This window comes from Falco naumanni, chromosome 9 (genome assembly GCF_017639655.2).
Source record: "Falco naumanni isolate bFalNau1 chromosome 9, bFalNau1.pat, whole genome shotgun sequence".
NCBI classification, from domain to species: domain Eukaryota; kingdom Metazoa; phylum Chordata; class Aves; order Falconiformes; family Falconidae; genus Falco; species Falco naumanni.
The window spans coordinates 27097690-27119981 of NC_054062.1; the positions used below are offsets into that span (position 1 = coordinate 27097690).

Consider the following 22292-nt stretch of genomic DNA (forward strand, 5'->3'; position numbering starts at 1 on the left):
CCATGTGATGCCACCTTTAAGCTCAGTGCATCTTGAATTTTTTCTTTTTGCCATTCTTATTTACACGTTACTGAACTGCCGTGTTTTGAGACTGCTTTCTCCCAGAGGAAACTGGCAATGGGAATGTCATCCACCTTTAAGTTGCTCCAGTATATCCAGCCTATTTTTACTCTCTAAAAACCTCCAGCAACTGACCAGTTCACTTCAAATCAAATGTCTTACTTGAATCATTTCTCAAGATCAGTGAAGAAAGTTTCAAATTGAGCCCAAATTAGAACATAGACTTCATCAAGTATCTTTAACCTCCTGGCTGGCAAAAGCATGCTTTTCCAATACAATATGCCTTAACAAGAGTTTGTACGTAGATCCTATTGCATCTATGAGGATGTATGCTAAACGAACAAGGTAGATAGATCGCATCGTAAACACACTTCACAGTAAATGTTAGACTTTTCCTCTTTACTGTTTCAAAAAGTAGAATCCAGGTGGTGGCAGAACAAAAAGTAGGGGCAGGAGGAAGTAGGGGAGTGCTCTGAATCACAGTGGTGATCAAGATATTTAAAGGAGGATCAAAAATGATGAATATTCTTCAGATGTGCGGCTTTAAGACATGAATTACATAAAAAAATCATATGTTTGCTGGACTTCTAGATAAAATAGTCAGCTTATTTTATTATTTTCTTTGTAAAAGAGGGCAAATAAACTTTGTGTCAGGGTTGATAAATTTGTAAGCTGAATTTAAGGTGATTGTGAATAGAGTAAAGCAATTGCTTTGTTCCAAATTCAAATTAATTTCATTTCTTTCTGAGAAAGACTATCCTGTAGGCATATTCTGTTATAAACACTCTTACAGTATACATTATGGGAGTATTGTAAAAACCATAGCCACAAACTTAGTGTAAGACGGAAGTTAAAATACTGATTTAAATATTTTTTGATTCTAAGACAGACATGACTTCAGTTTTGTGGATGAATATAATTTTATCTGCATTCTAATAATGTTTTAGAATTCTGACGATTGCACATGACTTTTTTTCTAGGATGCAAGGCATGCTGCAGAAGGAGAAATATATACAAAACTTAACCAAAAAATAGATGAATTTATTCAAATTGCTGATTATGATTGGACAATGTCTGAATCGGATGGAAGAGCCAGTGGATATTTAATGGACCTTATTAACTTTTTAAGAAGCACGTTTCAAGTTTTTACTCATTTACCTGTAAGTGTTCAAAATTAAGTTTAATTTCAAACTATTGGAGCATTATTTTATCCTTAAGTACTAAGATTTTGAAGATAGATGTTATTTTTGCACTGTGCACATGCTGGCAGATGTATTTTTTAGTGCAGATGTATTTTCAGATGTGTTTCAGTATGTTGATGATGCTCACCCACGGTAATACTTAGAATACCTTCAAATACTTTAGTAATACTGTTAACAACAGCTAATTTACAAATAGTGTAAGAACTCATGCAGTTTTTTAGAGCATCAGGTAGCCTCTTTAATTAACCATATTGCTTCTGCATGCACATGTATTCATTCAAATAGCGCAGAATTCATGCAAATCCTGCAGTTGTGCATAAGAATATGGAGTTACTGGATGTTCCAAGGTTGTTTTTAGCTAAATAATTTTGATTGTGATTCTGAGCTTCATGGGAATGAATCCTTGTTCATATTCAAATATATCCTGTGTTAGTTTGTCCCAGGTAAAAGGGAACTGTAAACCTGTTTTATGTACCAATTGTTACATTCTGTTGTTTGATTTCCCTCTGCTTTAAGACAAAAAAACCTATTTCTAGTTTGATTTATAATAGTTTATAGCTTTATGTCTGAAGTAACTTTCAAGCTACATCAGCTTTTCATCAGCTTGTCCTTGGTTACTACTGTCACAATGATGTCCAAGTGCTTTACCCACATCTGATGCCTATAAAGAATAAGTCCTCAGTACATAGAATGTTTTGCGGCTCCAGACTGGAAGTAAAAGATAATCTATTTACATGCACAACAAGGTGTTGAAATTTTTGGTATAGTGGACTTGCCCGGTGTTCCAAATGTGAAGAGGCTGGGGTTCTTCAGTCTCCTTTTTTCTACTGACTCAAAGACATAACCCATTCAAAACGTATCACTTAATATTGATGTGAATGTGGTGTATGAGGTATGTTTCAGTGAATAGGTTTTGATAAAGAATAGCACATTTGTTAGATAGTTAAATTCATTGTAACTTAACATAAAATCAGTGTAAACAAATGGCACTGCTTCTCAATGGTCATACGCAGCTGAGGGATGTGCAACTTCTAGAGAAGGATGTACAGAAGTCTGTTGTGAGTATGTGTGGTGATACAGCTGTTCAGAAATGAGCCACAGACAGAATGATGTAATGTGTTAAGAGGGATGGAAAGAAGCAGCTGTGGCATTAGGACTTGAAAAGTGGGAAAGGAATAGAAATATGTGCGTGGGGGCACAAGTCAACCTTTGGAGAAAGCTAGTACCTGTGAAGAGGTTGTTCTGTAATTTCAAGCTCTGGTCAGGTACCAGGTAGGGTGTAAAACTATATGAACAACTGGTCTGGTCTGGCAAGAGGATTCTTGTAAATTTTGATTTATCCTACATATTGCTCCCTATTCTGGTTTGGCCAATTGTAGAAATGTACAGTCCTATGAATGCTGTTGTGCGTGAGATGTGGAGTTTACATGGAAATGTGTATACAGTTTCATTACAGTGATTCTTGTTAAGATTTGTGACAGGAAGTTATTTTCATTAAGAGAAAATTTATAGTGAAAGCATTTTCAAAGATAAGCCCAGAACTAGGTTCCATAACTTATTAAAATACTAAGTGCTTTGGAGTGCTAAACTAAGCTAGATTCTCACATGCCATAGTTAAATTTGGAGTAGTTTTAGTATTCATTTTCAATTATGAATTATTCCATTATTGTCACAGTGTCATTTCCATAATAATTTTTGTATGGCTGGCAGAAACATTCCACTGCTGAAGACAGTTTCTCTGAACCTTTTCTGTAATTAGAAATCAAAGAACAAAAGTTCTAGCCTCTGGCCATAATTCTAGTAAGGAAAAGAGCAGGACAGGTAGAGGAATCGTTTCTCTTCCTACCTTTGCACATCTGATCACGTTGGAGGGCACTGTGCAAAGGCTAGAGCACTAGTCAGCTGCACTAATTCTCCATAGCCTCGTTCAAGGGTCAGTGACTTTGATATTGTTTCAAACTCGAGTCTTCTTGCAGAAATGTTTTATGTTCTTTAGCAATTTCTGTTGCTGTCATTGGGTTTCTGTCATTAGAGTCTTGTTCTATTTTAGCTGTATGTTTAAGCTGTGTAAATGAACAGGAATGTATTTCCTTTTGTGCATCCGTGTGGGGCTATACTGAAGTGTTTCTGTACCAGTGTAGACATAACTTTTAAAAAATGCATCTTATGTTACATACCTGTTTTAATGTTCCAATAAAAATAATACAAATTGTGTAGAGATCTAAATCAGGTAGACAGTGATTTCTGTTTCACTGAAACTACACACTTCGTGGCACAACTTAGCTGGGGTATGATATCTCCATTGAATCACTGGAAATGTCTTGCGTCTCTGAGGCTTTTTTTTTCCTCTCAAGTTTTATATCTTAGTTTTCTCCTCTCTGTGTGTTTACTGTACTGAAAAAGTGGTTTTGGAAAAGAAAATATCTTTATTCCACTCTGCAGTTATATTACCATTAGATTTATTTTAAAATGCACTAATGGATCATGTTATATTTAGATTCTTACTATCCTTAGCCATTCTAAGTCTTGCTTGAACAAAGTATGTTAATGAGGTACAGATAGCCTCTGTAAGCCACATGGTAAAACATGGCATTTACTTTTTGATCAAAGCGTTTTGGAACATATTATTTCTTACCATGAAAACTTTCTGGAAAGGCATACAAACAAATGCTTCATCATTTGAAGTTTGCTACTTTGGTATTTTGGCATACAGTTCCTTATTATAGAAAAACATTTTACTGACAAATTAGTACTATTTAAATTATAATCTCTTTGGTATGCCTCAACAAAAAACTATATAAGTTCAGAGGTTTAAAAAAAATAATTTAAGGAATTATGTAACTATAATTGTTCTTTTTGGAAGTTTTTCCTTACCTTTTATTGCTACCAATTTTTTATTCTTTTTTTTTTTTTTTTTGATGTTGACAGTACATCTTAATTTTTTTGTTTTGATTGCCTTACTGGTTTCCTTCTCAGAATAACAACAATGACCATGCAGCTATGTCGGTAAGTAAATGCAAGATGAAGAAAAAGCATGTGAACTGAAAAACTATGAACTGCCTGCAGGCTTATTGCTTCGATTTTTAAATAATTTAATTAAAAGAGCCTTCTGTTTTGCTGATGACTTGCTATGTACCTTGTGTGGTTGCATGCAGGGGTCAGGTTATTGACTAACATTGGGCTTTCGTACACTGGGACAGCAGGAGCCTTAAAAACCTTGCAGAAGGTTGGTAAGGTGTGCCTTGCATCCCAAGTGAGATAATTTAGAGGAGACTATGAGACCTTTTGGAAGAGAGGTCAGATATCAAAACGCAGCTATGAGGCATGCATACAGAATAAGGGTAGGATGATAAAATAGAATAAGGAATCAGTGAAAGTTCCATCATTTCTCTGTTGCATCTGCCTGGGGTCAAGGGGAATGTATGTGCTAAATTTATATATTTTTTTTTTAAGAAGATGATGGATTGCATTTAAGAATTCTTCCATGCCCTGATTATTTTCAGGTCATCAGTTTTTGTATAAGGAGTTTATTTTGATTTGGCATAAGCATTTCCGTGATAATTAAAGTGTTAATATTATGCTGTTGAGTGGCTTCTGAATACTGAATTTCTGAACTAACTTTTACTAATTTTTTCCAATAATATGGTTGCATCTTGTTCATTTAAGCAGTGTACTGTACAGCAGCAAATACATACTGTGCTTTTCACTGTTCTAAGTGAACAAATGCGTAAGGCACGTAAGAGTACACAGTGTGGGAATAACCTCATTCCTTGCTACATTCTGGAAGGCGATTGACTGAGTAGTAGCTCTGTGGATCTGGAGAGAAGATCTAGCAGTGGACTTTCAGGTTGTTAGGAGCCTAGAGCACATGAGTCACAAATGGAGGTTTAGGAAGATGGATTATTTAGTCTGTTAAAGAGGAGGCTGGGGAGAGATCTAGTGGCAGCCTACAGCCTCTTGATGAACAGACACAAAGGTGATGAAGCCAAACTCTTCTTGGTAGGACTGAAATTCACGTGTGGCTGTGGTCACAGGTAGAAGCTTGGGAGGTGAAGCTTTGATGCTATGGAAGAAGTTTGCCCAAAGAGAGTAGTGTGGTGTTGGAGGAGTTTACCCAGAAAGGCTGTTGAATTCCCATCCTTGGTTGTTTTAAAGGCTCAGCCAGAAAAAAGGACAATGGACTTGAACTACTGTTGGTGATAGTCCTACTCCAAGTGGGAGGTTGGACTAGATGACACTGGTGGTTCATTCCAATGAACACTTCCATGATTTGAATACTCAGCCTCATGTTGAACTATCAAGCTAATAGAATATTATGAGCACTACAAGTATTGAATATTTTGTGTTCATAACTTCTGGTTAATGTTGAGCTGGTGTCAGTGTGCTGGTTGTGTCCTGACCAAGCCCTAGCAGAATTTCAGCAATGCAGAGCACAGACTGCATTGCTTTTGGAAGGTTATAATTTGAGTCATGGAATTTTTAACGGTTTTGTTTTCTACAGTTATAACAAGTTATACAGTCTTTTGAGTTTATTTCTCTTTTCAGGTTCTTTTACATCCCCATTTAAGTTCATACTGCAGTTTATAGTGCCATTAGATACTTCAAATGAAAAAGCAAATTAAAACTTTATTATACAGCCATTAATCTCATCACAATTGGGTGATCAAATGTGCTATTAAGGAATTGTATTTTTGAGGTTTTATTTTGAACAGTTAAAGAAATAATTTACCTTATATTTTCAGCTGAGTTAATTTGAAATTATAGAGGGTGCATCTATATATATATATAAAAGTGTTTTAATCTAGGTTTAGAATTAACTGAAGTTTTATTCTAGATAGGTGCTTTACCATTAAAAAGTCAGTGTTGGAGTACTCTTTGGAAAAGAATGACTATTGACAATTAACACAAATTACTTTCAAGTAGGTATTTTTTATTATTTTGGTAGAATTCAGGGCCACAACTGGAAGTAAATTTGATTCTTAAAAATTGCATTGGTGTTTTTTAGTGTACTTACATTTTAGCAGTAGTTCAGAAGTTGGGTTTTAGGCCTGATGTTAAGTAATAGAATACTTCAGTTATTATGGCTGCTAAAATCTGTGTGTTCAGTTTCTTTGCATTTTCAGAAAGTTTTTCATTATGTCATTTCATATTGTTAAATTAATTCTTCAGCTTAACTTCTTAGGTTTAACAGATAAGTTTTGTTATTTCCTTTTATGCTGAGGACGGCAGTTTGTGTTATTTTATTGTGTCTGTGATTGGCAGCAAAAGCCTAATTTCACAGCTTGCAGTGAGGGTGCAGGGGTGGTGGTTTTCTGCAGCTATATTCAAAACCTGTCAATCAACAGCCTCCACAGGCTACTCAGAGAATGGGTTTTCTTACTGATTTCTCCAAATGCTGCTTCATGCTGTCTTTGATTGGCACAGCCTGGCAGGGAGGATGGATGAATCTGTCACTGGCCAGTTAATTGTGTTGCTGGTCTCAGCCTGACATCAGGTCTTTGACTCCTAAGTGGCTCAATACAAAACAAATTAGCAGATTGTAGTCATATTTCTCATTCTATATGCTTTGACTTTGTTGAATGCAGTCCATAAATCATATTGACTGACACCATAGTGAACGATGAAAGCTGCTTTTGAGAGCTAGCATAGGTCTTAGAAAGCGGTACTGCCAAGGTGCCATAGAAGGATGCATATGGCTGACCCTTTGGGAATTTCCTAGGAGCCGAATGTCTCTTTACTGCAATTGTTCTTGGGAGAAAAGCTTTTGGGTCCTATAAAAAAGGATTTAATATGTCAGCAGATTCTCTTTACAAGCTCCTTTGAAATATAAGAAGTTTGTCTAAGGGTTTTCTCTTTTTGCAAACTTGTATTTCAGCAAAATGTGAAAGCTGGGTGAAAAAACAGTTGCCTTTAACACTGTTAGCAGGTGTTTTTGCTTGTAGAATAGGGTCCTTGTTTCTTAAACTTTGCATTGGTTTAGTGGAAGAATAGGTTTTGTAGATAGCAGCAATTAGCATAGGCACAGCAGAGATAATAGTAGTATCTCTGAATGGAAGGCAACTGGAGGGAATGTGAGAAACCTGCTGCATCTCTGCATGCTATTGAATATAGGCATTGAATTGCTAGATACAGTAACCACAGCCACCTCCCCCTTAAAAAATAACCATGTAATTTAAAAAACCCCAAACTGACAAATAATAAATATCAAGAATTAGATTTCTTTAATTCTGGAAAAGAAATATGTTATTGCTATGTTCATGAATCCTTAAGTTTCCTCTTCAAAATATTTTATGAAAAAATGGTAAGGAACTAATTAGTGGATGACAGAAATCTGGAGATCGATTTTTAAACAGATCTCATTTGTCAAACATGAATTTGAATTTCATTCTTTTCTGAATATCATACATCCAATGTATTTTGAACTGGGAAGCACTGAATTTTGGAGAGGATAACAGTAAAGCTCACATTTCTCTCAGTTAAAATTCAGCATTTTGATTGATATACATAGCTTCGTTTTTTCTCTAGATTTAAGAAAATGGAGTGATTGCATTGAGTAAGTATAAACTGTGTACGGAAAATTTCTATTATTTGCTGATATGTCATGTGAACAATAAGCCTGTAGTTCAAGTTACATAGTTGGAAATAGTTTAAATGTTAGGATGTTTCCATTTTATGAAATCTAAAAATAAACATTAAACATACATGTATCGATACTTATTTAAAGTTCAAGTGGCTTTTATCATGTCATTTCTGTATTGTAACCATTATCTTGTGCTCCAGTACTATTGATATTTGCCAGATCATAACAATTAATTACAGATGCTTGTTAGAAATACAAAATTCTGTTTTTTATTTTAAATAAGAGGAGTACACATTGTTTGCATATAAACTAAGCTGAATGTTAACATTTTTCTTGATAACCAATTAATCTGGTTGAACTTTTATTACATTGCAGTGGCAGCATAAATAGGACATGGAGCTGATTTGATGGAGTAGTACATTAAACAGATGCACTAGTTGTTCCATTAAATCAAAATGACATTTCCATTAAATATTTCAGACTTACTACACTGTAATTAAATGAATTGTGGCACGTTGATTCCCCTTCTCACCTCCTTTTTTCCTTCTTTTTTCTTTTTCTTTCTCTTCCACCCACTGCCCCCCCCCCCCCCCCCCCCCCCCCCTTCATACTGATATTGTTCTGCTTGGGGAATAGAGCTGCATGTCTCCCAGTGTAATTGCCGTTGGGTTTGGGAGACTTTTAAGCATGCTGTTCTTGCATTGTTTCTTACATTCCTTGTTGTCAGTTCATCTATTTTGGTCAAAAGTGTTATCTGTTTTTCTGAGATTTTCAATTAAGAAACTGACATCTCATTTTAGACATAAAGCTCCTAACAGTTCAGGGTGTCCTAATGCTAAAGAGGTATTAGCAAAAGCCACTTAATGTTTCAGTGTGACGTAAGGAGAGTGAATACTTTCCATTGTCTTGTCTACATTTTAATTATGATTTAACAAAAAATGAATTTTTAAAGTACAACATGAAATGTCAATGCTATGAGCAAGTTGTCTTATTAAGGGCAAGATCTGGCTCTTCAGATGTTGGAGCAGAACTTTCCAAACTTTTTGGGACAGTGAACTGCTGTCTGTCCTTATCATTTTTCATTGCTTGTATGTGTTTCTGTGAGTCAACAGTGACTTGATCAACCTCACTTTGCAGAAAACAGCTGGGGAACCATTGCTTTAGAGAAATAGGTGTCATCATTTTACTGATGGATATATGTAAAACAATAGGGGTGTGCGCTTCAGCGGGTGTATTACATAATTACGATTTCTTTTGTGTAAGCGTGTTAATAGTTACCTTTGTTTCAATACATATTGTAACATAGACATCCGTTGAAAAGCATGGTTTAAGTACATGAAACTTCAGAGTTTCATATAATTGCATTTGAAAGCCAAGATCACTCTGCTCTAAAAGATTGCAGAGCTATGAATAGAATGGTGCCATCTGATCAAGTATCTGGTCTTAATTGATTTTCTTAATTTTAAGGCAGAATTTCCACATCTTTCATTTTTTCTGTACTAAATTTTTAATAGCTTATCAAATTAATGTCTGATTTTGTGCTTTGTTTTTTGTTCTCACGTTTGGAAAATAATTTGTCTCGATTACTTACACAATGTAAAGAGAAATGCTACTAACTAAACTGATTGGAAAATTATTTCTATTTTCTACAGCAGAGGGCTATATTTCATTTTGTAAGTAGTTGATTACTGACAGCACTAATTTATTAAACACCTGAAAAGATGATGGATAAGCATAAATATTTTAAATAATTTAGCTACAAGCTTTGAGATGGAATTCAAGCAATTAAAGTGGCAATAATTAGTACAAGCTGTTATGAGAAATGCCCAAACTGAAAACACTGGTTTTGGTGTGTATAAACTGTGGAGGTTTTTTTTACTGACTGTTGTTAAAAACATGCGGCATGTTGATTTTCATTGCATTCTTGCTTTCATTCTATTTGGGTTAAAAAAATTAAAATACATAAATCCACAAAGCTATTGAGCAACTTACATTGTTATTATTTTGGAAATGTCCTTGTGTCCCTGGAGCCTGTTAGATTTCTGGAAGAAATATCAATAGTTGCTTTAACATGTATTCAATTTAGTACCCTGATTGATTTAATAGAAACCAAGCTAACAGGTCAAAGGAATAACAGCAAGTGTGATCTTTCTCCTTCTAAGTCCTGCATCATTAAGTCTTCGAGTGTATATTAAAATCAAATCCAATAAGCAATTACTTAATGATGTGTCATTTGTTTCTATCTTAAAACTTGTTGCTCTTTCTACTAGGGAAAAGTGGCCCAGACAGCTTGCATGTCAGCCTGCCAGCATCTTTCAACATCCCTAATGCAGATGCTACTGGACAGTGAATTAAAACAAATAAGCATGGGAGCAATTCAGCAATTTAATTTAGATGTGATACAGTGTGAATGTAAGTAGATGTTCCAGAATTCCTTTCTCTATCTATCTTAATACTGCAAAAAAGTTCTTTAAGTCATATAGTGATATTTTTTCCATAATCTACTAAAGTTTCGTCTTAAAAAAAATGTTACAGTACAGCTTCTTGTGAAGTTATTTATGAGTAAGTATGTTAACATCTCTGGGAAATTTTTTTATGGAACTTTTTCAACTCAAGTATCTGAGAAGTACATCTGTTGTTACTCCTAATGGGATCATAATCACTATATGCAGTAAAAAGACTATAATCTTGTACAAAATTGCCCAAACCCACTACATAAATATTGGGGTTTTATAGTTGAGAAAAAAAAAAAAAGTCAAATGTCTGTGAAATTTTAGTTTTCCCTCTTGAGTTCATTCATTATGATACATTTTTTAAATGTGCTGTTACTTAGGGTTTCCTCCCTCCTAGAACTACTACTGCCTTACTCACTGTGCAGAATAATAGTAGTCATTTAGTACTCATCATCAGATGATGTTTTATTCTCGCTTTTCAAAATATGGCATCAACATTATTTTATAAAACTGGTTCAGTCCAGCACTGAGGGCAGGATTAATTTCCTCATATTTTGCATGGAGCTCACCACTGAGGGTGAGTTGTTAATCTGCATGAAGTAAGTTACTGCTGTAGCATTGTTGTCATGCATGAATAGGTTTTAGGTCTGGTTTATAGTTGATGACTGAGATACGGTGAAAAGGCTCACTAGCATTTTTTTCAGTGTATATTTTTAAATTCTTACACTCTGTTTTTTTGAAGTATCTTTCCTTTATGGGTTTAAAGCATGGAACTCAATGATTTTGGTGACAGCTGTGAAATGGGACAGTTCTGCAAGGCATATCCTGAGGTTTTTAGTTTGGACACATGAAAAAGTTGTTGACTACTCAATTAGCAGCCACCTGTGGGAAACTGGTAATTTGATTTCAAGCCATTTGGTTAGATTCACAAAGGTTTCTTGTGGGAGTCCAGGGACAGTTAAAGGGCATTTTTGACATTTTAACCATACACTTGTCTTGCCTTCTCCTGCCTTATTTGTTACATTCCAGCTAAACTCTGTAACAGGTAGAGCAGACATCTTTCTGACAGTCCTTTGTTATACAACCTTAAGGCCTTTCCAGTGTGTGGATGGAATGGACTGATGGGATTATCAGGGTCCAACTGAAAAAAAGTTTGTAATCATGACATTAAAGTTTGTTTCGTGATTGAAGAAATTGTCCAAACACATGATGGTTTGACTTTTTTGTTTACTCTTAGTACGCTTGATGTTGCAAATTTAATAGTGTTCTTTTCAGGTAGGTAGGTATGGGTACGTGTATGTGCATTTGTTTCCTAGATGTGAAAAAATACCAGTTGTAAACGCAGAAATTCCATAGTATTCATAATACTGACACCGTAATCATTCATCTAGACAAGCTGAATTGGTGCACCCACTAAACAGTCATCTGCCTTCCAAATTAATAGCGTAACAGCAAAGAAAGCTTGTCCACTACCATATTATTCTATATTCTATAAATTTTCTTCTGATATTTAAAATACCATCTGTGAACACCACAGTACTTCAGTACTCTGTGTAGATTAACCAGTTCACTGTTTTGCTCAGGAATTTCTAGCAGTACAGGGGATAAAATGCATGCCTTGCAGGTGACTTTCACAGTATGAACAGTATGTTCATAGTAAATTAATGAGAAGTCCCAATGAATCTGTCTGTCATCTGGTCTCTGGGTTGTTTTCAGACCTTTTCCTTCTCAGCCTTTGTCCTGTTATGTACCATCCTAACTTCTGTTACCACTCTTTCTACCATGTTGGGTTGATGCACAGTGGAAACTTCCATCAGTGAGGAGATCTTGGTAGAGTTTTATTTCATATAACTTTATCACATTTCATTATTTTAAGATTAAAATATAACCTTAAGACAACATATTTTGTAATATGTAGCTGTTACACTGAGCGTACAGCATGGACAGGACATGGGAAACCTTCAGCCAAAATGAGAAAGTTTCAGAAAACTAGTAACTTGAAGACTGAAAAACGCATTCTTTGCACCATTGCATAACTTGTAGCATAGGCTGTACAGATGCAAACAGAATACACTTTAATCCTGGCTTTTTGCAAAGCTTTTAAAGCATATTAGAAAAAAATTGGTTTTGCACAGAAACATTTTGAGTAGTTTAAATATAATTATGGAAGTTTGTCAGAGTAGTATGTTGCAACAAATGACATCTTACAATCTGTGGAATAAGGGATTGACACAAGATTTTGCTCAGACTGCTTTGCTGTTGTGGTTTCATTCATAAGGTCCATCACAGACACATTCCAGGCCTCACTGTGGTGCCTGTGATTTATGTTCTTGCTCATCACCCTCCCCCAGCTTTATTCTTTGACACTTTGGGATTAACGGATACGTCAGTGACATTTCAATTAGTGCTTAGAGTGTGCGAGTAATTCACAACTGTTGGGAAGTTTCCTACTGTATTGTATACATGGGTTTGACATTTTACTTATAGACACACTGGGGGATACTCAGATTTATTTTGAATTACAAAGTTATGTGAGGTGTAGAAAGTTATGAATATCTGAAGATATATTTTTAAAAATTCTTGGCAATATTCTAGATATTTATTCTGATCTTTAACATTGCATTTTTATACTTTCAAATATGAGCTGGAAGAGATCTAAATAAAAGCAGGGAAATGTAATTACTTGTCAGACTTTTTCTTTTCCATTAAAAAGCAATCAACAGTTGAACCAACAATCCAATCTGTTAATGAGCAGCAATCTGTTAAAGTCAGTTAAGTGCTGAAGTTCTTACCCACAGCAAATAGGTAGAATAAGCGGACTTCCAAAAAGGAAGGTGGAAGGAAAGGCAGTGATATTGTGATGACCTCTGGGATTTCATTGTCCTGCACTGCATTTCTGTGTAAAGCACCCAACTTTAAAAAGCAGAGCAGAAAATCTGGAAGTATCTGATACTTTTGCTCAAGAAGAGAAGTGGTATCAGGTGGTCTTCCCTGATGGTTTATTAAAATAAAAAAAGTTATCATCTTCTTGCTCTGCATCTAAGTTTTTTTTATTTTCCTTCAAAATGTTCCAAAAGCTTTCAAATTTATATCAGATTGTCCTGTTCTAATTGAAGTATTTCTCCACTTCCTCTACATATTTTATCACTTAAAACAGCATTTTACCTCCATATTTTACACCATTCTTTTCAGTGGTGATCTTCCACTAGGATAATAGGGATTCTTACAACAGTATTCAGAAAAATAGAATGTACTAGGTCCCATTGAATAAAACCCAATGAATAGTCTTTTGCTTGGACATTGCATTTCAGTACCCTGAGGAGAGGAATGAGTTGGGGAGGGGAGGTTTTTGCTCACTTTATGACAAGCAAGGTGTACTAGAAAAAGAACTTTTCAGAGACACCATCCAGACCTAGATACTTACATCAGATTTTTATTAAGGAATTAGAACTTGTCAGAAATTCTAATTGCTGGAAGAGTTACGTGTAATTTTTATAATGTATGTATTTTAACATAGGTGAGTTGTGAGACAGGATTAATTGGCAGAAGAGGCGGTGTGGTTGAGTGAGCATCCTTCTTCACCCAGACGTGAATCTGTGCAAGGATGAAAAGGTTCTGAGTCCTGTCTGTAAATGAGCATGGCTAAGCGGAGAATTAGCGCAAAGCAGGTTGCACTGTACCTTCCTAACCAGCCCTACCGGCTTCCTGCCAGTCCCTCCTTTTTCACCCAAAGTATGGAGAGGTGCAGTATCCAAGAGCAAGGGAGATGTTGACCCAAGTGCTCTCTGTTGAGCATACATGAAGGTAACCTTCAGGTGGCCATGCCAGAAGCTGAGGAACCCAAATCCTGGTTTTCCTTGAGAAGGCTTTCTACTCTCCTCTGGAGGCCCCTCATTTTACCTGCCTCCTCTTCCATCTGGGAAGTCAGGTTAGCTTAACTCACTTGAGACCATCCTTCATCTGCCGGTCACATATGGCAGCGAGGGAGTGAGGGAAGCAGGGAGATCTCGCTGGCGCTGGGGGCAGGGCTGGGGGCTGCTGCCCGGCCAGCTGGCAGCTCCCTCAGCAAGGCTCCCCTTCAGGCATGTTTGAACAGCTGGAGCATCCAACAGGGCTGCAAAGTGGCTGCAAAGCTGGGCTGCTGAGATAGTCACCTGAATCTTCGCTCTTCCTTTAAAAAGGCGTTTGTGGCTTTGCTGTCCTGCCTGTGAATCAGTGTTATGAGGCTGAAGTAGAACTGTCCTAATGTAGCTTTTGATCCACAACCTGGGTCTTGATTTTTAATTTCTGCCATTGAGCAGCAAAACTGTTTGTCAGGAATTAAGTACTGAATTCCAGGACCAACAGAGAGGCATAGCCAGAGGATGGCTAAAAGATGGGGTTTGGAGAGAATAAAATGAAAAGACCTGTTAATAAATCTAGAAGTGAGAAATTCAGTACAAGTTACAGGTCAAGATGTCTTAAATTCCATTTTAGCAGACACAGTCTTTTCCTTAAGATATCCATTAACACATACATACATCAGTTCACATATATTCTGTATATAAAGTGTAATGAAAAGATCAAAGCATTCAAAAGAAAATGGGCTGAAGTTATCTTTACAATATTTAAATTTACCATTCTCGCATATGTGTTACCTCCCCAATGTCAGCAAAGTGCAGGGAAAGAAGATGTTTACAAAAACCTTGTGAATAATAGATTTGTGTAATGTGTATTTGCATTTAATTTTCCTGAAAACATTGACGTTTCTGACTCAAACTGCCAGGCAGCCAGTTGTTTGCCCCTATGTGTGACAGTTTAATGGTGATCTTTGCATTTCATTCTCATACATTATAAAATTCCTGAATGCTCTTACACACACTATAACAACCAACGAACCAGCCCCCTACCCCTCCAAATCCTCTTTAAGTCTAGAATGAATGTAGGGGGTGAATATTTTAAAAGATGTATATGTGACAATGTTTCATTACTATCTGGAAAAGGACCCTTAGGACAAAGACATTAAGAATGTTAATCCTGTTCTTATAGTATCTTCCTAAAACACTGTGCAGTAGAAAATATTTAATTAGCTTTTAAAAATTGTTAGCAAAACTTAAAAGCTCTGAGCTGATGGCGGAGGGGGAATTGTCTGACCGTTACCGTAAGTAGATTATCTTTTTGCCCTTTGAACTCATGAAATTGTAATAGTGAAACAAATTCTACTGTAGTCATCTGTCAAAAATGACCCAAATGTGAGAATAAATGCTTGTGCTATAATGAGTGTCCATGGTGTTGTAAATGCATTCGTAGCATAAAATTGTGAAGAGAGCAAAGCCTATACAATAATTAAGTTTGGCACCTTTTGTGTTTCTTGTTCTGTAGCTGCAATGGTAGCAGGTACTATGCAGAGAAGCTAAACCATACTCCATTATTTAATGCATTAGGATAAATTCCAAACTGTGTTAGCCTGATGAGCTGCAGAAAGGATGCAAAAATTTGCCCTGTGGCCTGTAAAAGTATCCCGCTGTAGGAAGGTATCTTGCAAAGTATAAAGTGCCACTAGCTAACTGAAAAGTTTTGCTGCAGGTCACACTTTTCAGTTCTGTAACCATTCCTTTGCCGTAAAGCTGCCTTCTCCCAGTGCTACCATTGTGGAGGGGCTGGAGGAGGCTGGATTCTAGCAGGGGAAGCTGGTCTCAGTGTACTGTGTGTGAACGGGAAGTTACACAGGATCAGATACAGGGGGGCCTTTATCTTTCAAGAATTGTACAGGTTCTCCTTCCTTGTTCAGGGGATGGAGAGAAGACCCCTTCTGACCAGCACACGCTTACCCTCAACCCATGTATCTCTTTAGCTGTTTGCTATGGGGCATTGCTAAGAATGCCCTGCTATAAGATAGTGTTCCCAATTTACACGCTATGTTTGGCTGACCACAGGGGCCAGTGTCATAGGCCTGTCTGTCCCTCCCAGTGGCTGTGAAATACCTGCAGAAGACATGATGGAGACACCCAGCCCTTTAGCCTAGGGTGTTCAGAAGGCTGCTTTCATAGGCCTGGACATGTTTTGGTTTTCTGCAGGTTGGTGCTTGTACAGACTGTTTTCTCTTTGCTGCTTTTAAAGAGTTTATTATTAAGCAAACTCTCTCCATAAAATGGTGGGTTTAAGATATGCTTTTTCTACTGTATTTTATTGGCCATCTTTTTAAATTAAAAAAAGCATCTTTGTGGTAGATTGAAACTCCCTGAAAACTCCCCTAGAAGGCTGGTGTTACTTATAAAGTAGGAAAACCAGACAATTTGAAATTCAGGCTTGAATGCAGTAATTGGTGAGCATTTCCCAACTGTTACCAATACTTTTCTGTGACATTGCAGTGTTCTCCCTAGGGAGTTTGACTGCTATTGCTTATTCCTTTAGTCGACTGACAAAGAGTCAAGTCATATTCCAATCAATTAATTCTCCTCTTACATGACTGTCCATAAAAAAAATTGCGGTACTGTAATACAAGTAATAAATTCTGCCTCTATTCCTAAAGCTGCTACTTGGATACTATATTCATCTACTATTAAGCTGTTCTTAGGTACTCTGAGATGGTCTTAGCAGCTTCTTGTACCACTTAAGTAAGAATCTTTTATTTTCATTTACAATTGCATACCATGTAATAATTTTTAAACTTGTGACTAGTCTATCTAAATTCATATTAGTCTGCTTTAGGATGAAACTATACATTCAGAAGTAAATGATTGAGCCCATTATTTTACCATCATGTTAGCTCGGACACCAATGTCTTTCTGGATGTTACTTTCACATAATGATCCAAATTTTCTAACTAGCCATTAAAGAAAATCTTATTAAGGATTTTGTATTACTTTTAAATGTTAGTAGGATTCCATGTGGCACAGTAGAGTTGAGCACTGGATGTGGAAATATTTTTGATACATATGTTCTGTTTCCTCTACCATTGAATGGCCTGTTTCTCAAACTGGGAAAAAAGTTACCTTTCACTGCCTCAAATGATACCTCTCGAAAACTATTACAGTAATATCTACTTTATTAAGGGCTCTAACTAAAGACCATAAGAAAAATTCTTTTAAGCTCATTTGAAATAAGATGTCTAACTTGAGTGGGGATGTGAGGCAGTGGGTGTTTGTGCAAGTTTCTTTGTTACTAACGTGACTGGGATAAGAACAACAAAAAGTATATTTATTTTTAAGTTTGACTATCATTGATAGTTTCCTGATTTAAACAAATAGCTGCCTTTTTTTCATTTCAGTATTTTTTTTGTATTTTGAATGTAGTTTTGCCTTCCAATTTTGACAGCCTATTTTGGGGTTCAAAAAGAGCAGAGTTTTGTTACTGATAGGCTGGCTAAAAGATGTGGATGGGTATTTCAGCTCTGCTCTGACTGTGGCACGTAGAGCTTTCCACCTGTCATCTATACATTAAACTAACTCCCACCTTAGTGTTTGTCTTTTATTGGTGTTTGGCTGGAGGTGGGGTTTTTATAGTGCGGATGCTGTAACAGAAGCAGATGTTTGAAAATATGTTGACAGCATGAATTGGTATTATTTTGAAATTCTTCGGTAATCATTCACCTCAGGCCAAAAAAAGGTGTTGGCTTCTGTGGTTGTAGCATTACTACTGGATTAGAATTTTATGTAGAATTCCTAATAATACTCCTAAAGCTATTATTCTTTGGGTTGATTGGAGAAAAGATGGGAAAGTTGTCCGTCAGTTTGTTTGGTTTTGATCATTGTGAGTTTAATCTATTTCAGTTTAATCTATTTGTGAGTCAAACTAGTTTCATTTTAATACTAGCTAGCATTTATATTGCATAGAGCTTGATTTTCTGTTCGATTTTTTTTTTAACAACTCTACATCTGTAATATTTTTAAACTTTCTTTGCAGTGTTTGCTAGTTCTGAGCCTGTGCCAGGATTCCAGGGAGACACCCTGCAGTTAGCTTTCATCGACCTCAGACAAGTAAGACACTAGTTGTTGTTTTTTATCCTACTAATTTCCCCTTTTGACCAATGCTGAAGTTATTAAATTCAAGAACCTTTCATGTTTTTGCATTCCCATGTAATTAGTTTTGAAAAGCAGCTATTTGAAGTGTTATTAGTGGCACTATTCCCTGTAATTTAGGATAAAACTGTTTCTCCAATGTGTTGTTAGGGGGCACTGTGCTACTGGTGGTACTGTTGCATGGCTATGAGATTGAATTCTGGTCCTGACAATTTTGTAAAGATCCTGTGACGCCTTTTTGCAAGAGTGTACATGTTGCCCTGGTGTGTGCTGGCCAGATTCCATTCTGAGCAATTGCTCCTGTCTACAAAACTACTCCCTGGAGAGCAGATTCGAGCATGGTATTATTTAGCATTTCCTTTCCTTAATTTGTTACATAGAATTCTTTTAACTTTTAAACTGTTAGAAAGCAGCTTTATTCCAACTGGCTGATCTTTATTCTGTATCAAATCTAATTTTAAATGCCTGAATATTGGAAGCACTTTTCCACGGTTCTTGCTGAAAGAAAGGTTTTTCCAGACTAAAATCTACTTACCTTATTTTCACGTAGTTATTTCTATTCCCTGCTCTCTGTAAATTCTGATCCTGTATCCACCTGTAGCAATTAATTTTCAAAAACTTTTCATACTTGAAGTAAGCTTTTAGAAAGGATTTATTTCACAAAATTGCAAGTATAAGTGTCATTTAAATAGTGAAATGAATAAATAAGTGCGCATGGAGGGTCTTTAGCTTTCTATGTGTGTTCGTGATATTTTTCAGCACCATTATGAGCCTGTCAGTCATCAGAAGAGAAATGTAGAAAGAGTTCCATACCAAATTATCTATAAAATAAGAACATTTTTGCTTTTAATAGCTTAGTAGGTTTTTCACAGCAAGATTATGAAAAAGCATTTCAGAAGGGAAAATTCCTGAGGCAAAAGTATGCTGGTTTCTCATAATAGTTAGAAAGGACGTGATTAGAATGTCTTTTTAAATGAAAAAGTTAAAAGGTAGAGATGTCTGTCACATCCTCACAGTAATACAACAATGCACAATATCTACAATGGGATAAGCGTGGTCTACGTGAGGAGAATATAGAATCGTGTCCATAAGATTTGTTCACGTGATACCAGTACATTAGGAGTTCCAGAATTCAGTATGTAAAGATGCACTCTGCCAGACTTCAAATACCACAAGTCTTGCCTTGACTAGCAGCCTTCCTCATTTGGATTCTTTTTTATTCTCCTTTTATTGTCAATGTTAGAAGTGACTAAACATCTTCCAATTTGTACTAAGTCTGTTTAGTTGAAGGGAAAGGATGTTGAGAGATTTTGGCACCATTTCTGTCATCTAACTAATGGTATAAATCCTTGCAGAGCCCATGTTTGTTTCAAGGGAAAACATGATTTCCAGCTATGCAGGAGGGCAGGGTGTGTACATACTTGCTACAGGAAATAAATAATATTTTTGTATGTTTTAAGCACCAACTGTCGAGCATGTCACATAAATAGGGATTATGTTGATTATGATAGCTCTCAGTTTATGTTAGCAACTTATATTTAGAATTCTTTTGATGTAGGTAATGCTTTATAGAGGATGCTCTGTATGCCATGTGAATCTAATCGATTTCAGATACTTTATAAACAGCAAAAGTCTAGGCAACTCTCTTTATTGGGTTGCAACTGGAGCTTGTAGATGTAGAATAGTTCTAGTGTATTTGTTTTGTTTTTACTGTATTATTGCATGCCTCACCAAAAGGTATTGCAAGCACACATTAAAAATGTTTACCATTTAGTAAGGACTTGCAGTGTTTTCCCTCTCTTCTTTATTTGTGATCCATTTCTATCTTAATAGAGCGGATGACAGTTCTTTTCAAGAATACTTAGAAAGGCAACAGAGCCTTTTTCAGAAGGTTCTTATAAAAGGTCATGCTTCTGTTTTTTAGTTTGAATTTGATACTTCTTCATGAATTGCAGGATATGAAAGATAAGGAAGTAGGTCCAGTGGTCAGGTTTTACCTGCCCACCCGGACTGTGCCCTGAGGTCAAACTCCTGATATTGGCTGTTTGGTACAGAGGAGCTGATGACAGGTAGGGGCTGATACAAGGGGAAAAGCTTGAACCATATCAAAGCTAAAAGGCAGGAGATTTGGGACTCAGTGAGAGACTGTAGCTAAAAGATGGATCAGCAGGATTGCCCTCTTCTTAAAAAGCAGCTGACCTGCAAGGGAAAAGACTTTATCGTCCTGCCAATCACATGGTTGCTAATGGAAGCCAGTTATCTCAACAACGGCTTACTCTCTCTCTGTTGTACTAGGGCAACGTGTAAGATTAATGAGGATTGGACAGTAGAATATTGTAGCACATTTTACTAAAGAAGTTGCTTACAAGGAGCCAATTTGGAAGACAAGAGAGGGAAGAGCTACACTTGCATGATTGCCATGGAGAGAGGAGCAGCTTTGTAAATAATTGCCATAGATATTTTTGTTTTAACCATTCCTGATGCTCTGTCTTTCCCTGAAGACAACGTGTGGACAGCATGTTGTCCCCCGCAAGCCCACTTCTCTCCTCCTTCCTTCCACAGACATAGAATAGTAAACAGAGAAACAGTTGGCATGAGAAAGAGTTGCTTCTAAGAAGGGAAGAGTAGTTAGTAGCAGGAAGCTCTGTAGAAACCCAAGTCGATAAAGATTTTTGTGCTGTTCCCATAACCATAGTATCTCAGTGTCTTACATAGGTGACTCGGTGTGTTTGGCTAATCATACATAGTGCATACTAATAGAGAATCACATGGCCATGGTCATCTATAAACTTGCAACTCCAGCTAGTTTAGCAGCTCCTAAAGCAGCAAGCAACTGCTAAGAAAACTGGGATAGATTCATGGTTCTCTACAGCTCCAGTAATTGTGTCATGCCTCATGCCATTTGTCTTACTGTGTGACCCGAGGTCATACCTACATGCACCCTTTCACCCCACTTAATTTAAAGCCACTGAGAGGCAGCCAGCTCAGCAAGGCGATTATCGAAGTGGCATGTGCTGCTTTGAAGGGGCTGGTCTCTAGCATCTTGTGAAGATGACCCAACTCTCCTGTGGCCTGCATCGCTCTCTGAAGATAAGCTTTTGCTACTGTCTATATAGGAAGCCTGGGTAAATACTGCAGTGGCCCAAAGCGAGGTGGAATGAACTCTGGGGATTTTGCTACCAGTTCAGATCCTAGGTCAATTGGAATTAACCTTCAAAAGTAAACAGGTTTTAGTTCGTCCTACTTTAATTAGTCTCTGAGGAAGCTCAGCCTCAACATGAATTAGTTTTGTCCTGGTTATGATCTATTCTTCAGTGCCTAAAGACTAGAGTTACAGTTCTGGAATGTCAGGCAGTTTCTTGGATGTCCCAGACACTTAAATACTGTGAGGAAGAGGCCTGAATCTTACAATTTGTGCCTTGCTCTTTGGAGAGCCGTTGTAGTGTGTAGTGGACAGGAACAATAGCCTTGTGGGTAGCCTGAGAGGTCAACAGTTGCTGTCCTACGGCATATTTCCTGATTCTTAACCAACTGTGTTGTAACAAATGCCTATTCTTGAAATCAAATCATTGCCTGCAGTGCTATAACCTAAGCTGCAAATGTAGCTTGATTTTTTTTCACTTTTGACTTCACAAGTTGTTTCTAGTGCTTCTCCCCACCCCAAGCACTACTTCAGTTTTAAACAGGCCTTGTTCCTCTACTGTCTGATCTCAGACAAGTACTCAACTAGCTTGATGATTGTGGAATTTCCTTCTTTTGCCAGGGGTGAGGAGAGCTGTGTCTCATCTGTGTTCTTTTGCCGCTTATGTACACGTTAACATCCTTCAGTTGCTGTCAGTGCTGATCCTGCAACAGGGACAGCCATCTCAAGTGACCGTAATCAGGTGCTGTTGGCAATCCCAGAGTTAAGCAACCACCATACCAGTATCTCCATCCACATGGCAACATAGAGTTTGCAAGTCTGATAGTGGTGTCCCCTAGTCTGGGAGACCAAGGG

The 22292-nt window shown here is 36.9% G+C and overlaps 1 protein-coding gene across 10 annotated transcripts in view; it reads left to right on the top strand.

The window, feature by feature from the left end:
• EXOC6 (exocyst complex component 6) overlaps positions 1 to 22292 on the top strand; it is a 95877-nt gene that overhangs the window by 51613 nt on the left and 21972 nt on the right. For 5 of the 10 annotated variants that reach the window (XM_040605321.1, XM_040605315.1, XM_040605316.1 and 2 more), the window contains exons 18-21: positions 1041 to 1220; positions 4239 to 4268; positions 10113 to 10254; positions 18180 to 18253. In XM_040605321.1, the coding sequence (XP_040461255.1) occupies positions 1041 to 1220; positions 4239 to 4268; positions 10113 to 10254; positions 18180 to 18253 (426 nt within the window). Of the gene's footprint in view, positions 1 to 1040; positions 1221 to 4238; positions 4269 to 10112; positions 10255 to 11061; positions 11420 to 18179; positions 18254 to 22292 lie in introns of those variants that run through there. The other 5 variants (XM_040605317.1, XM_040605318.1, XM_040605323.1 and 2 more) reach the window with 2 other exon arrangements.